General features: G+C 40.0%; 1 protein-coding gene across 5 annotated transcripts in view; it reads left to right on the forward strand.

Moving 5' to 3' along the window:
- The window catches only part of MOCOS (molybdenum cofactor sulfurase), a 394,513-nt gene that overhangs the window by 337,594 nt on the left and 41,911 nt on the right, over window positions 1–15,008 (forward strand). For all 5 annotated transcript variants that reach the window (XR_006279147.1, XM_038388277.2, XM_043508593.1 and 2 more), the window contains 3 exons: window positions 1,402–1,518; window positions 4,099–4,530; window positions 10,911–11,073. Coding sequence is in view for 4 of the 5 variants with exons in the window: in XM_038388277.2 (XP_038244205.1) it covers window positions 1,402–1,518; window positions 4,099–4,530; window positions 10,911–11,073 (712 nt within the window). In the remaining variant the exon portion in view is untranslated. The remainder of the gene's footprint in view (window positions 1–1,401; window positions 1,519–4,098; window positions 4,531–10,910; window positions 11,074–15,008) is intronic.

Genomic DNA, 15,008 nt, shown 5'->3' on the forward strand with positions numbered 1-15,008 from the left:
CAAGTAAAAACCTTCATATAAGGCAGTGAAACCACAGCAGCACAGGTGGCAGTGTTGAGCTAACCCATCTGCCCAGGACCTTGGTTCCCATACTCTAGCAATAATCACGTATACCATATTATCCTTACAGCCCTTGTTATCTCTTGTTAAAATCCATTTACTTGGAGAATTTGGGGAGCCATAATGTTTCTCAAATGGTCTTTCTTCTTTATGCTTTGCTAGGAGTACTGGGAGTCCCTAAAAGTACATCCCTCCTCTCCTGCCACAGGTCTCTTCGTTCTGTGAGATTCTTTCTGTTGTACAGACAGACATGATCTCCCATCTCCCCTGCACACTCACATGTTCATTCTCTCTCTCTCATATTCCCATAATTTATTCATCCCAATGATTCATCCATTAATTATTGTATTTGTGTCCATTAATTATTCAGATTTTTTTCTTTAATTAGCAGTTTTAGAAATATTCAGAGACATAAAAGCATAACATCAGGATCAGCATAGTTGGTGAACAAAATGTTCATGTGTGGAACATTCAAAGAGGTCTCTCTATTTCTGTCCTTCCAGACTAGTGTCTTCCCTGTCACATGCTATTGCTTACTTATGGCCTCATCCATCAAGCCTGCAGAAATCTCACTGGTTTCAATAATTTCCTGCACTGACAGTATCCCTTATACCATGGAGTATGTAGATATGCAAAGGAAAGATGTTGTCATTGTTGTTATTATTTCGATTGTGGCAGTACATAGAAATCCCAGGCATGGACCAGGTTGTGGTAGATCAGGGATTCTCAAACTGGGGGTCACGAGTTGGCTGGGACTGACAGCCTGAGCCCCTCTTAAATTAAATTTAAATTAAATCCCCCCCTTTTAATTTATAATGGGGGAAGAGGTCACACTCAGAGACTTGCTGTGTGAAAGTAGTCGCCCCTTCAATACAAAAAGTTAGAGAACACTGCTAGATACTGCAGATTTAACTGAAAAGCAGCTCCCAGCCCCCCACCTCCAAGCAAAGCAGTTGCTGCTTTATTTCCATTCAGATGCAGAATGTTACAGTGTAAAGCACTGACCCTGGAAGCACTTACACATGTACTGAACTTTAAGCATGTGATTAGCCTAACTGATTTCAATGGGCTTCTCCATGTGTTGTTTAAAATTAAGCATGTGTGCAAGCATTTGCAGGATTATGGCTTATTTGTCTGTATTTCTTCCTTCTTCGTTGTATTAATAATAAAACTGAAAAATACCTGTTTTCCTCATAGTGTATGTGAAAATATAACAGCTCCAACAACCAAACTGTTAATAATTTAGCAAAATAACTTACTTCAAGCAGTCTTTATTTAAACTGAGTATATTTAATATTATCTCTTTCATTCTTTTGTTATTTGTGCTGCTGAATCTGTAAGGTGGACAAGATTGCCAGTCTCTACAACATACATATTCGTACAGGATGTTTCTGTAACACTGGCGCCTGCCAGCAGCATTTGAGGCTCAGCAATGAGGATGTCAAAAGGAACCTTCAGGTCAGGACCAAATCCTGTTCAGGCCAAGTAAAATCACTTGAATGATTGAATAATGAGAGGGTTGAAGGGAAGAATAAAAACTGAGTATAGTTAAATGTGGGTTTAAAGCATGTATATACCTTATATATCACAGGGCATGGGTTTTAGATTTGGGAGGGAGACAATTTATATAATGGTGACAGATTTGTATTGTTCTCCATTAGACTTCAGTTTAACACACTACTACTGAAGGTACCTTCATTTAATAGCACCTGCTTCATTCAAGCTGGTTGAAAATTTTTTGACTGTCAAAAAATGTGGTTTAGTCAAAATCAAAATGTTTCATGGGATTTTGATTTTGATGGGGAAAAAGTCAAAACTTTTGAAAATGTTTCATTCTAAGGGTTTCATTTTGGTCCATTTCATTTTGACTTTAATATTTTATTAAAACATTAAAATATTAATTGTAATATTATGTCATATTTATATACAATATATACCATGTACTGTTAAAGTTGAAAATAAATTAATCCAAATGACACTATCAGAACAAAATGTTTCAGTGCTATTGAACCAAAAGACTTCTGAATTTTTGTTTCACCAGAATGAATTTTCTACTTTTTTTTTCTGATTCAAAATGGAAAAAAATGAAATCTCAGAATTTTCCACACAATGGAAATTCTAGTTCCTGACTAGTTCTTGTGATCATCTTGTGTTTATTATATTATTATTTAAGTGTCTTAGTTGTGCTTCTCAATTTTCAAGAAATAAAGACTGAGGGTATGTCTACACTGCCCACATTACAGTATGGCTGCAGCTGCAATGTGACATGGGCAGTGTAGACTCCCCTTATCACTGGGGGAGAGCTCTTCCAGCAATCAAAAAACATCCCGAACGAACGGTGGTCTATACTGGTGCTTTTCAGCACTAAAACTTTTGTCTCTCTGGGGGTGTTTTTTCACACCCCTGAACAACTAATGTTTTAGCACTGAAAGTGGCAGTGTAGACAGAGCTTTAGGCCAAGTCTACACTATTGATCTATATCAGTATAACTGTTGCTTAGGGGTGTGAAAAATCCACATCCCTGAGTGGTATAGTTTTACCGACCTAATCCCCTGTGTAGACAGCACTATGTCGCCAGGAGAGCATCTCCTGTCAACATATCTATCGCATTTCAGGGAGTTGGATTAACTAAACTGCTGGGAGAAGCTCTTAATTTAGGAGCGGTTTAATTTAAGCCCTACAGTGGTGCAGCATTTTAAGTGTACACCTGCCCTTAGTCTTTCCCCATTGGATGCATGGTCTAAAAGAGACCAAAATTAGTTGGGGAAAAACAATAAGAAAGTACTCTAACATTGAGAGACCAATGACAGTTTAAAAAGACATGGGCATATGATATGTCTACAGAGATTAAAGATACGTTAGATAGGGAGCAATTTAAACTTTAAGTTGCCATAGTATGAACAAACTTCAACTTGCTAGCTGCACTCTTGTGAACTATTTTCTGCTGATTGTCATTCAAAAGATTTGGGTAAGTATGCAGCGTATGTTAAAAAAAACCATGAGGGACTTCACAGTTGTAAACATGTCATAGTTTGATATTACAATGAATTAGCAGGGAACAAGCCCAAAATCTTATTAAAGACATTTTTCAAAAGATAAAAAACTGATGACAGTATTGATATGGTAGTTTCTTCGTAATTACATTCAGACATCTAGATATATGCTGCAAATACATAGATGCTGCAATTAGAGTAGGACCCTATATAAATCATGATTTCATGGCAGGCATGGAAATAGTGAAAGTGCCACCAAAGCTCCTGTTACGTGATACGGGGACACAATTTAAAGATCTTTCAAATGTGTTCTACCATTAAACTTCATGAAAACTGGTCATCTAATATTGTTAGTATTTTATAGATTGCCATGTATACTACACGTGAAACATTTTTGGAAGAAATAATAAATCTAAGCAAAAGGCAAGATTCAGACTTCAGTCACACCAATGTAAATCCACAGTAACTTCATCCATTTAATTTGTGATTCTCTAGATTTGTAACTGAAGGTTGTAATGTGACCCAAATGAACTATTTTCCCCCATAGGCATTCACATTGTTTAATTTTGACTGAACATTAAACAATAAATCAGTAGGATTAAACCAGATTGTTCTAACTAAAAGCTCTCACCATCTTGTTCTTTCTCACACACCTCTGGGGTCCTATAGTGTGTTTTGCATATTGTTCATATGATGTTAAATACAGCCCAGCAATTTCATAGAAATGCTGATGTCTGAGCTCTGGAAAAACATGGTATGGGTTGGTCATGCTTATGTTTGTCTACAAACAAGGTTCTTATCTATATGGTATTTGGGGACATAAGTACCTTAGTTAGATGAACAGATAGATATTATGTGTAGTAAATGAGATAGATGAAAAGATTTTCTCCATTTTCCCAATCTATTCATGTATTCATTATGCTGTTTTTGGAATGGATTTTCCATTTGGAGTTAGCAAAATGAAGTATAAAGTTGTAAAACAAAAAGGGAAAAAATGAAAGGTTTGTTCTAATAGCTCATTGCTTTTCCTTTTATTTCAATCTAGGCTGGCCATGTCTGTGGAGATGACATAGATATAATTGATGGATGTCCCACTGGGTCCGTGAGAATATCATTTGGCTATATGTCTATTTTTGAAGATGCACAAACCTTTCTAAAGTTCATCATAGCAATCAGGCTATCTGAATCAAACTTCAAATTTCCCTCCCAAACCACCACAAGAGAGACTATTACACAGTCTGTCAAATCTCCAATACAGAATGACCATTCTGCCAATAACAATGCAAAGAAATTTTCTCTGAAAACTATTGTCTCAGACATGAGACACTGGAATAATTCATCTGCAGCATTGAAGACACCTGAGACTAGCAGGGCTGTTGTTTCTGAGAGTGCTATACCAGTATACAGAAGTGGGAGTAAGCCAGTCACTGTCACCAACATTTACCTCTACCCAATCAAATCTTGTTCTGCATTTGAGGTACAGTAACCCCTCACTTAATGTCCTCCCACTTAACGTTTCAAAGTTACGTCACTGCTCAATTAGGGAACATGCTTGTTTAAAGTTGTGCAATGCTCCCTTATAACGTCGTTTGGCTGTCTGCTCTGTACACTGCATGTAAGATTTTGTGGAAGAGCAGCGACTTTACAAGGGAGCATTGCACAAGTTCCTCTTCTCTGCCTCCTCCCCTCCCTCACAGTTCTTCCCCCACCACCAAACAGCTGTTTGGCAGCGCTTAGGACTTTCTGGGGGCGGGGAAGGAGCGGGGATGCAGCATGCTCCGGAGAGGAGGTGGAGTGGGGGTGGGAAGAGGTGAGCCTGGAGTGGAGCAGGGATGGGAAGAGGTGGGCCTAGAGCATCCCCCAGCAAAGTCGGCACCTGTTCTTCTCTGGGTTAGCTACCACTGCTGCTCCGAAGGTGCTTCCTAGCTTCCTTGCCTGCAGCAGGCTGTGCCTGTGTGGGGTAAGCCAGGAGCACTTCCCAACCACAGTACAGTACAGTATATAATGCCTTTTGTCTGCCCCCAGAAAATTTCCTTGGAACCTAACCCCCTGCATTTACATTAAATCTTATGGGAAAACTGGATTCGTTTAACATCGTTTCAGTTAAAGTTGCATTTTTCAGGAACATAACCACAATGTTAAGTGAGGAGTTACTGTATATATTTTAAATGAATTTTAGAGATTCATATGAGCCATTCCCCATTTTTCCCCCGTAGCTTCTCAGGAATATTCTGTGTTAAGTATAAGGCAACAGCAGGTGAGTATTAATCTTATTTCAAGGAGTGGTGCTCACTTTCTCAAAATTATACTGTAAATTTCCTGAACACTTGGATATTTAGTTTTTGAGGGAAATTCACTTAGACTGAAGTCATGGAATGCATATTTATTACATTTTCCTATCCTCCCCCCTCCAGAAAATCGTCATGTAATATGTATCCAAATGAATAGTTTGGATTCCGAAAAACTTGAATAAATTGTAATCAAGTAATTAGTATGCTTATACTAAATGACACGTGATGGACTGCAAGCATTGATGGGTGTGCAGCAATTGAGAAATAACTTGATTAACATGTTATAATTGAGAAGAGGCTAATTTACATTACAAAGAAATGTTATCATTAAAAATGCATTTGCAACAGAAATATGACATTTAAGTGTTGCAGCCCTATTTGAAAGTTCACTCTTTGAAGATTTTAATTGCTTTTTTGCCAAGTTAATAATATGGTCACCTTAGCTGCGACTTTTTTTTTTTTTTAAATAATGCATGATGAAATAGGTGTATGCGCTGCACATTGACCTAGAATCTGACTTTGCTTCGCACTGTGCTGTGGAGCAATTTAATGAATGTCAATAATGGCATAACTTTCCTTATGGAAACTTACCAGTGTGGGTCACTATCTCACATCTGAGTGAAAATTGGGGTCAAGCTTGGTGACAAATCATCTGTGTTTAAAATATGGCCTCTCAAATGATACAATAATCATATTTTTAAAATATGAGGGAGTTTAAAACAAAATATAATGAAGTATGACCATGGAAGTCAATTTTTATATAAACATATAAAATGTCTTGGTTTTGTGTATGATGAACACTGCCCTTAATTCAGAGGCACAGCCTAGGAAAATACAAAAACAAACTTTAATTACCTGTCTACAAAAGCCAAGTACACCCTGCATTTTATAAAAGAATGTTTTAACCTTAATTCAACTGCTGCAGTTTTTTGAGTTGTATTATAAAAGCTCACTCCTGCCAAAATGTTTTACTGCTGCATAGACGTCCATACACCATGCAGGCATGCATAGGGTTAAATTGTAGCTTTAAGCCGTAGGCGGCTGTCAGGAGAGTTGTGCCACAATAAATCTCTGCTAGAGGATTTGGATGCTGTGTATCCAGGCACAGGCAGGATGTATCTTGGAGTGAAAGGGTGCATTATGCATTTCTCCCACACAAGCAGGGCCAGATATCTTCCCTCCAAGCCCACTTTGGGGAGGCTAGCATCACACCGGGTGCTAAACTCACTCAAACCTTGCACTCCCCTGAAGAACAGTTATATAATTGTGCCTGGCTCAGGCCTTCAGCGTTCTTTGCACTGTCACGATACCTGGCCTTCCCCAGGCACCCATGTGGTGCAGCACCTACTGTATATAAACTAAACATATCTAAGTTAGGTGGAGAAATTGCAGGTAGATTATGAAATTTTGTTAGCCTTGCCATAGAATCATAGGGTTAGACGGTACCGCAAAGCTCATCTAGTCTAACCCCCTGCCAAAAGGCGGGATTTGTTGTGTCTAAACCATCCAAGACAGATGGCCATCCAGCCTCCCAGGTTTATAGTCAGCTTTTAATAATACTAGAAATGTAATTTATAGTTGTTTAGTATTTGACACTTGCACTGAAGCGGTGGATAGAGGCTCAATCAGCATCAGGTCCAGTGTGCTAAGCACTGTATAAATACGAATAGACACAGGCCTAGATCTTCTGAGGTATTTAGGCATCTACCTCCCATTTAAATACCTTTGAGAATCTGGGCAATAATGTGGATATACAATTAAGTATATACATGCTTTATGTGCATTAGATATTGGATGTTTATATATATCTAAGTTTCAGCTATTCTCACCTGTTTCTCAAACTGGCCAGCATTAATTGGTCCATTTAGTATACATGTCAGAGCAGAGATGGGGTCTGAGGAGGGACTGGTAGAAAGAGAATAAATAGTCTTGCTGATCAGTTCAGGAAGGATGTTTTATGCATAAAGAACAGCATGGAAGCAGGATCAAGAGTTGAGAAGACTCCCAGATTATGGGTTCCAGCCATGTGGAGAATGGAGGGCATATCAAGAGTCACAGAGAATAGGGGGAGTGGAAAGAGTTTGGAAGCAAAGACTAGGAGTTCAGTGTTGGTTGTGTTAATTTTAAGTTGGTGATGAGACCGCCAGGAGGAAATGTTAGAGAAGCAGGAAGAGATGTGGAACTGGAAGAAGGTAAGTACGTCAGGAAGGGTTCTTTCCTTTCATTATCCTCATCATTCACACTTGTCTTCACAGAGTTCTTTCTTCAAAACTCTTAGAGACAGAACTAGACTTGTCACTCACCACTTGATGTGTAGGTCTACCATATGAAAAATCACTCGATCAAATTTTCTGCCTGCAAAAGCAGTAAAAATAGCAACCCCCAGCTCACCATTTGTAAAAAGCCCTAAAGGCTAACTGTGAGCTGTAGCTCACGAAAGCTTATGCTCTAATAAATTTGTTAGTCTCTAAGGTGCCACGGGTACTCCTTTTCTTTTTGCGAATACAGACTAACACGGCTGCTACTCTGAAACCTGTCCTCATTTTATTACCAGTCCAGCTGAGGGTAAAATCTAAAAGCTATTGTTTATTTTGACATGGTATTTTTCAAGTCAGATGAGATTTCTTTGGTTATCAATATTTCATGGAAGTCATTTAACTCCATTTTAAATCCAGTTACTGCTTGGTCTCTTTTCAATGGCTAGGAGTAGGACTGCAAAATGGAGCAGATTACCTCCACACCCCATCTCATTGCTAATTGCAGAGTGAGTCACTCTCCCTAAGACTGTAGGGATATGTCTACACTACAATTAGACATCTGCGACTGGCCAGTGCCAGCTGAAATGGGCTCACGAGGCTCAGGCTAAGGGGCTGTTTAATTGTGGTGTAGATGCTTGGGCTGGAGCCTGAGCACTGGTACCCTCCTGCCTCACAATGTCCCAGAGCCTGGGCTCCATCCAGCCTGATCTCTACACCTCAATGAAACAGCCCCTTAGCCCAAGCCCCGTGAGCCCAAGTCTGCTGGCACAGGGCAGTCGTTCGTTCTTAATTACAAGGTAGTGTAACAAAGTTCTTCCTCTGCCTTGGTGGGTCCTGCGCTTATTGGCAGATTTTCTCGCCTCAGAGGTTCACGGCAGCCCTCAGTTTGGCTACTTTCGCGGCTCAAATCTTCCGTTCACTCAGCCTCATCACTGGCCAGCATGGGGAAAGGAAGAAGAACAATCCCCGCAATCTCTGCTGATCCGCCTACTGGATCGGGGAACAGGCCAGAGACCTTCCTCTCTGGTAGAACTCACAGTCCAGTTCAACTCCTCTGGTATAAGGTAGGGAGTTGGAGGGATGGGAGGAATCCGGGCCCGCCCTCTACTCTGGGTTCCAGCCCAGGGCCCTGTGGATTGCAGCTGTCTACAGTGGCTCCTGTAACAGCTGCGTGACAGCTACAAGTCCCTGGGCTACTTCCCCATGGCCTCCTCCCAACACCTTCTTTATTCTTACCATAGGACCTCCCTTCTGATGTCTGATAATGCTTGTACTTCTTAGTCTTCCAGTAGTACACCTTCTCACTCTCAGCTTCTTGCGCCTCTTCCTCCCAGCTCCTTGCACGCACCACAAACTGAAGTGAGCTTCTTTTTTTAAACCCAGGTGCCCTGATTAGCCTGCCTTAATTGATTCTAGCAGCTTCTTAATTGGCTGCAGTTGTTCTAATCAGCATGTCTGCCTTAATTGTTTCCAGAAAGTTCCTGATTGTTCTGGAACCTTTCCTGTTACCTTACTCAGGGAAAAGGGACCTATTTAACCTGGGGCTAATATATCTGCCTTCTATCACTCTTCTGTAGCCATCTGGCCCGACCCATCACAATAGACATACCCTAAGTGTCACTATTGCAACTTCAGCCTTCCTCATTTTGAAGGGTGAAAGGCTCAGATGCTAGATACATTGGTGTTTGAGGTGAAACGTTCTAGAACTACCTTCCCAAAAAGAAATGGAGAAGGAATGAAATTTTGAAAACTAAATATGGCCTTTCAGATTGTCACAGGAATTTGATCATTCTGCATCTCTGTCATTTGTCACAAAAGAGTTAGCTAATACAGAAAATCACAGACTTTGCCAGTCTCCTGATATAGTGATCCTAGTAGTAGGAACTGTTTCAGTTAATGTTGCAAACAATATCTGTTCTAATACCAGCCTTCACAAAGCTCATAACTTTCTGAAACATTTGTCGTTTTGATTGAAATTGTCTATGCTTAGTTACTGGTTACAAGGTTTTATTTCTTTAGAATTTCAGTTCCATTTCAATTTTTACAAGTAAAATCCCTTTGGCCATTTTGTAGTTATCGGGGGATAAAAAAGTTTTTACCACTTACAATTTGGATTCTACTTTTGATGATGGTGGAACATCTCTAAATGGACTAAACTATTAAGGCTTTAAATTTTATACTGCAGTAAGTGCATTCTTGCCTTTTGCCTGCATACAGGAGATCAAGGTCAGGTTTGTTACTTCAATGCAGGCCTGAGTTCCATGCTTGTAAGATTGAAATCTTGGCATGGAGAGTAAATAGGTCTGAATGCGAGAACATGTTCTGTTGCATTTCAGAAAGAAAGAAAGAAATGCCAGACTGTGCATGTGCAGAAGAAAGTTCTGTTAAACTGTTTGTGCTTTGGCAAAACTGCCATTGACATTGAGTGCAGGATTGGGTCATCAAAAGATAAAGTTGGTGAACATGTGTATTACTAGGCCTTTTTTCAATGACTAGGAGTAGAACTGCAAGATGCAGCAGGTACCTCCATACCCAATCTCATGACTAATTAAAAATTGCTGTTTGACCTCCTCTCTAGTGAAAAGACTGTTAATATAACCCACTAACTCTAAAACTTCACTCCTCCTGTGTCTAGCTGCCCTAGCACATAAGGCACGGGATGCCAAGAGAAAATGAGACTGCAGGGGATGAAAATTAAGGTGGGGATCTGGAACTAACAGGGGGATAGTTAGTTTCTACTCCATACACTCTTATAAAATGTGTTTGAAAAGGAGAATTTGTCTACTGCCCAGTCCTGCTCCATGCATGTGTTACCAAATGCACAGAAAGCAGAGGACCCAAATGAAAGAGGACGTTTTATGGACTTTTGGGGAGGAAGCTCTACTTTCATGTCCTTTCAGTTTTTATTTCAGGCAAGGGGGGTAGGGAACAATCAAACCAGAGATGAAGAAATTCTCACCCTCGCTCACCTTCTTTTAATCTACACAAGATTGTTTAAAGTATGCATTTTTAAACATGAACATTTCACGTCCATTAATTTTTGTATTGTTACATAATGCACCATGTTCAATGAAAAAAGGTTAAGACTTTAAACATTAATAACTTTATTATTATTTGTTAACAAGGCTGACACTGACATATACATGAGTTTTCCTATTTCAGTTTCAAAGGATTTCACGAAGGGAAAGTTTCTTTTCCCTTTCCTTTTTGTGCAGTGCCTTTCCACTACTGCAGCTAGAGATCTTTATTAAATAATTGATGTTGAATTTTCTTTCCAATTGTATTTTTTTTTTCTGTTGCTGTGCCAGGTTTCTGAGTGGCCTGTAGGAAACCAAGGATTGCTCTATGACCGAAGCTGGATGGTTGTGAATCAGAATGGCGTTTGCATCAGTCAGAAGCAGGAACCTAGACTGTGTCTGGTACACCCCTTAATTGACCTGGCGCAAAGGATTATGGTCATCAAAGCAGAAGGTTAGTAAGCAGCATCCATTCCTCTCCCTTACTGAATAATAAAAAAAGAAGTACAGAATGTCATGAATCACTCGTATATTAGGAACAAATCTTGCTCTTCCAACTGTGGGTATGGAAGTTCCAGACTTCACTACAAAGGATAGATTTAGATTATGTATGGGGAAGGGAGATCTGCACAGTGGCTCCCTACATGCAACTATGGAGTGGGTGCCAAGGGCAGGGATGGACAGTGCTGGTGACATTCACAACTATGTAGGTCCACTGGCCATTCTGCTTCTCCACATCATCGAGACAGTACACAAGCCTCAAGGAGCTACTGTAGCCTGGAAACTGAAGAACTGGCCACTCTACAGCTGGCCACAATCTCTTCAGCACACAGCTGGGTTACTTGGGCTGTGCAATGGGGACAGACTTTCCTGCTTGCTGAGTAGATCATCAGTGGGGATTTGTATCACTGAGGTGATGATGTAACATTTTTTAACTGATTGCTTTACAGTATCCTTTCAGATAAAGGAAAATATTTCATTCTGGCTGCTTTTCTGAGCACACAATCAATGAATACACAAAAGAACCATATTTGGAGAGTGCTGGGGTTCTGGAAAGTTCTTCCCTACTAGAAGGGATATACTGTTTCTTTCACTGGCAAAACTATTAACATTGAACTAAACAGCAGGCTTGTAGTCTTCAGAGCTCATTATTAATGCCTTGTTTGCATATAACTGAACAGTGTTTACCTTCTCCCTGGGGTCTAACATTTGCTCAGCCTCTGCATCTGTTAATAATGTGTATGCTCATATTTGAGCAGGTAGGCCCAAACAAATTAACTCCTGTAGGTTTTTTTCCTATTGTCATAATTCATTGTCAGGGTTTTTTCTCTTTCCTCGTGGAACTGCAACAAGAGATTCCTCCCTCAGGATTCAGAGTAGCAGCCGTGTTAGTCTGTATTCGCAAAAAGAAAAGGAGTACTTATGGCACCTTAGAGACTAACAAATTTATTAGAGCATAAGCTTTCGTGAGCTACAGCTCACGTCATCGTTGATTTTACCTTCAGAGCCCTAAGGCGCAAACTCTATGATACCCCTACAGTAGTGAGGTCAACAGGACATATCCTGTGCAGTGAGAGTCCCCATCCTCTTCTCATTTGCTCTTAGGGCATTTGAAATCAGTGGGAGTATTTGAGCTACAAATTCCCTGTTTTAATTGGCAGGGCATCCCTGGTGAAGGGCATTTGACTCAGAAAGTTGCATCTCCCTAGATCCAGCAAAAGCTCAAATAGTGACCAAGTGGATTGAACTCTAGACTGGGACTGTGGAGACCTGGTTTCTATTCCTAGTGCTGCTTCTAGCCTTCTGGATTACCTTGGGGAAGCCTCCCTTTCCCCATCTATAAAATGGGGATAAAGTTACTTCTAAGGTTTTTTGTTTTGTTTTTTTGGTTTTTGGGTTTTTTTGCCAATTGCTTTGTGATCTACTGTTGAAAGGTGCTGTATAGGACCTGGGTGTGATTATTCAGAGCATGCCTTATGCATTTAGCTGGGTTTTCAAGAATGGGATGCATAGAGAGTATAAATAGGTTTGAAGGAGGGGTGCTTTTCATTTATTCATCTGGACAATGGAGAGGTATCCTGGGTGAGGATATTCATCTTTTTTTATTTGTTTATTTTGTATTGACTCTTTTTCATGTTTTGATGTATTCATGCTGAAAGAGAAAGGAGAGGCACTTTCTTAGACTCCTAAATATAGAGTGAGCAGTAATGCCGTGTCACCACTGAACTATTTTCAGGGTGATTCTTGTGGGAGATACTGGATATAGGATAGGCTTCAAAAAGAAAATCAAATTGGAAAACCTACCTATAAATTATCTGGCTTTGCCCTGTTTACAGAGATGTCTGTTTATAAAGTGGAACGGTCTGGAACTGTCCCTAAAGTCTTTAATTCATTAGGTCATCTAGCCCACCCCTTTGCAATAGCAATGCTGTTTTCTAGTATTTATAGTATAGTTTCAGTCTAGTAATAGTTTTAAATGACTAAACATGTGGTGATGTCTGCTGTTTACTTTAGGAGATTATTCCAGAGATTACATGCAGTCAGATGCCAAGTAATGGGGGCATATAAGAACCTGACTGGAAGCCTGAATAGTTACACTAATTGAGAAGACCTTCATGATATCCTGACTAATTTTCCTCCTCTTAACTTCAACCTCAGAATTATATTCCATTGTACAATACTAAATAATTACTCTCTCTTCCTGGTGTTTACACCCTTCAGACATATAAAGGATTGTTACATCTCCCAGTTAGTCACCTTATAGTAAAGCTAATCTTATTTGACTTGTTTAATCTTTCCTTGCAAGACAGTCCTTCAGGCTCAAAATCATTTCTGTTGCTCTTCTCTGAATTCCCTCCAATTTGTCAATATTTTGTTGCTAATGAGGTGTGCAAAACTGAATGCCATATTTCACATTCATATATGCACACCACATCTTTACAGAGAGAAACTGTCAGCCCTTTGTCCTGTGATGTGATGCCTTTCTTTCTGCAGCCCAAACTTCATTACCTTTTATCCTGTCATTTCATATTTCAAATTGATAATATTTAATTTGTTGACTATGATCATCTCTAGTTCTCTCTCAGCATTATTTCTTTGTGATTTTTTCCAGCACTGTGGACACCGTTCATCTGGATTATTTGTATTATTGTGCATCTTTCCAAGATTAATCTTTTCTTTCTCCTTTTTACTTCCCTTGCTGCTTTTAGTATGATTTCGCTGTCTTTGTTAGTATATGCTGCCCCTCTCAGCTTAATACCATGAAAAAATTTCATTATCTTGCTTTTTATTCACTCTATACTAGCATTTATGTTGGCAAAACTTTTGTCACTCAGGGGTGTAAAAAATTCGCAACCCTGAGCGACACAACTTTTGCCAGCATAAGCACTTGTATGCACAGTGCTTTCAGTGGGAGACATTCTCCCACTGACATAGCTACTGCCACTGTACCGATGCAGCTGTGCCACTGTAAGCTTGGACATGGCCTTTCAGATCATTAATGAGGAGATAGGGGTTGCAGTGGTTTCAGTAGGCTGATGATACCCAGTTCTGTATCTTTCTTATCTAATCCAGCCAGCATTGGCAGTGGCTTTGACCCAGCGTTGGCCTGACATCTGGGGTAGTGATGACGACTAACTGGTTCAGTCTTAATCTGGATAAGACTGAGCTGATGTTGCTGGGTTGGGGGAAGTAACTAGAAAATAAAGTGAGGCTTTATATATGTCCCTTTGAAGGACTTTTTGTTCCCTGAATTTGTAATCCCAGCTGCTGTTACATGATCAGGTAACAGCAATGGCCATGATGGCCTTTTTCCTGAACTGAAGAAGAGCTCTGTGTAAGCTCGAAAGCTTGTCTCTGTCACCAACAGAAGTTGGTCCAATAAAAGGTATTACCTCACCCACCTTGTCTCTCACTATCTTTGTCACTTTAAGATTAGATTACTCAATTTGTATCTATATTGTGCCATACGTTAACTCCACCAACAAACTAAAGCTGGAACACAATTTGGTAACATCCTGCTAGCTAAATGGTGTATCTTGCCAGCAGTATGATATACTGATTCTCTTCAATTGCATTGATTCCCCCCCCCCCCCCCCCCGATAAAAGCTGAAGTATTGGTTTTGACCTAGGAAGTCCTGAATGGCTTAGGAGGAGCCTCTACAGACCACCTCTCTCTCTATGCAGTACTGCCACAGTTGTAGTAAATAAAAATGCTCAGAGTGTTCTCCTCTACTGCCACAGGACTTAGGAATTTGCTCTCTGAAATAGCTCAATCTGTTAACCTTTCAGCATGCTACAAACTCTATCTATTCTGCTAAGCTTTAGGATAGGAGAGGAGTGGTGGAAGAGGGGAATTTGTGGTGTTTCTTTTTTACTTGGTTGTTTTGT

This window comes from Dermochelys coriacea, chromosome 2 (assembly GCF_009764565.3).
Source record: "Dermochelys coriacea isolate rDerCor1 chromosome 2, rDerCor1.pri.v4, whole genome shotgun sequence".
Classification (NCBI taxonomy): Eukaryota; Metazoa; Chordata; order Testudines; family Dermochelyidae; genus Dermochelys; species Dermochelys coriacea.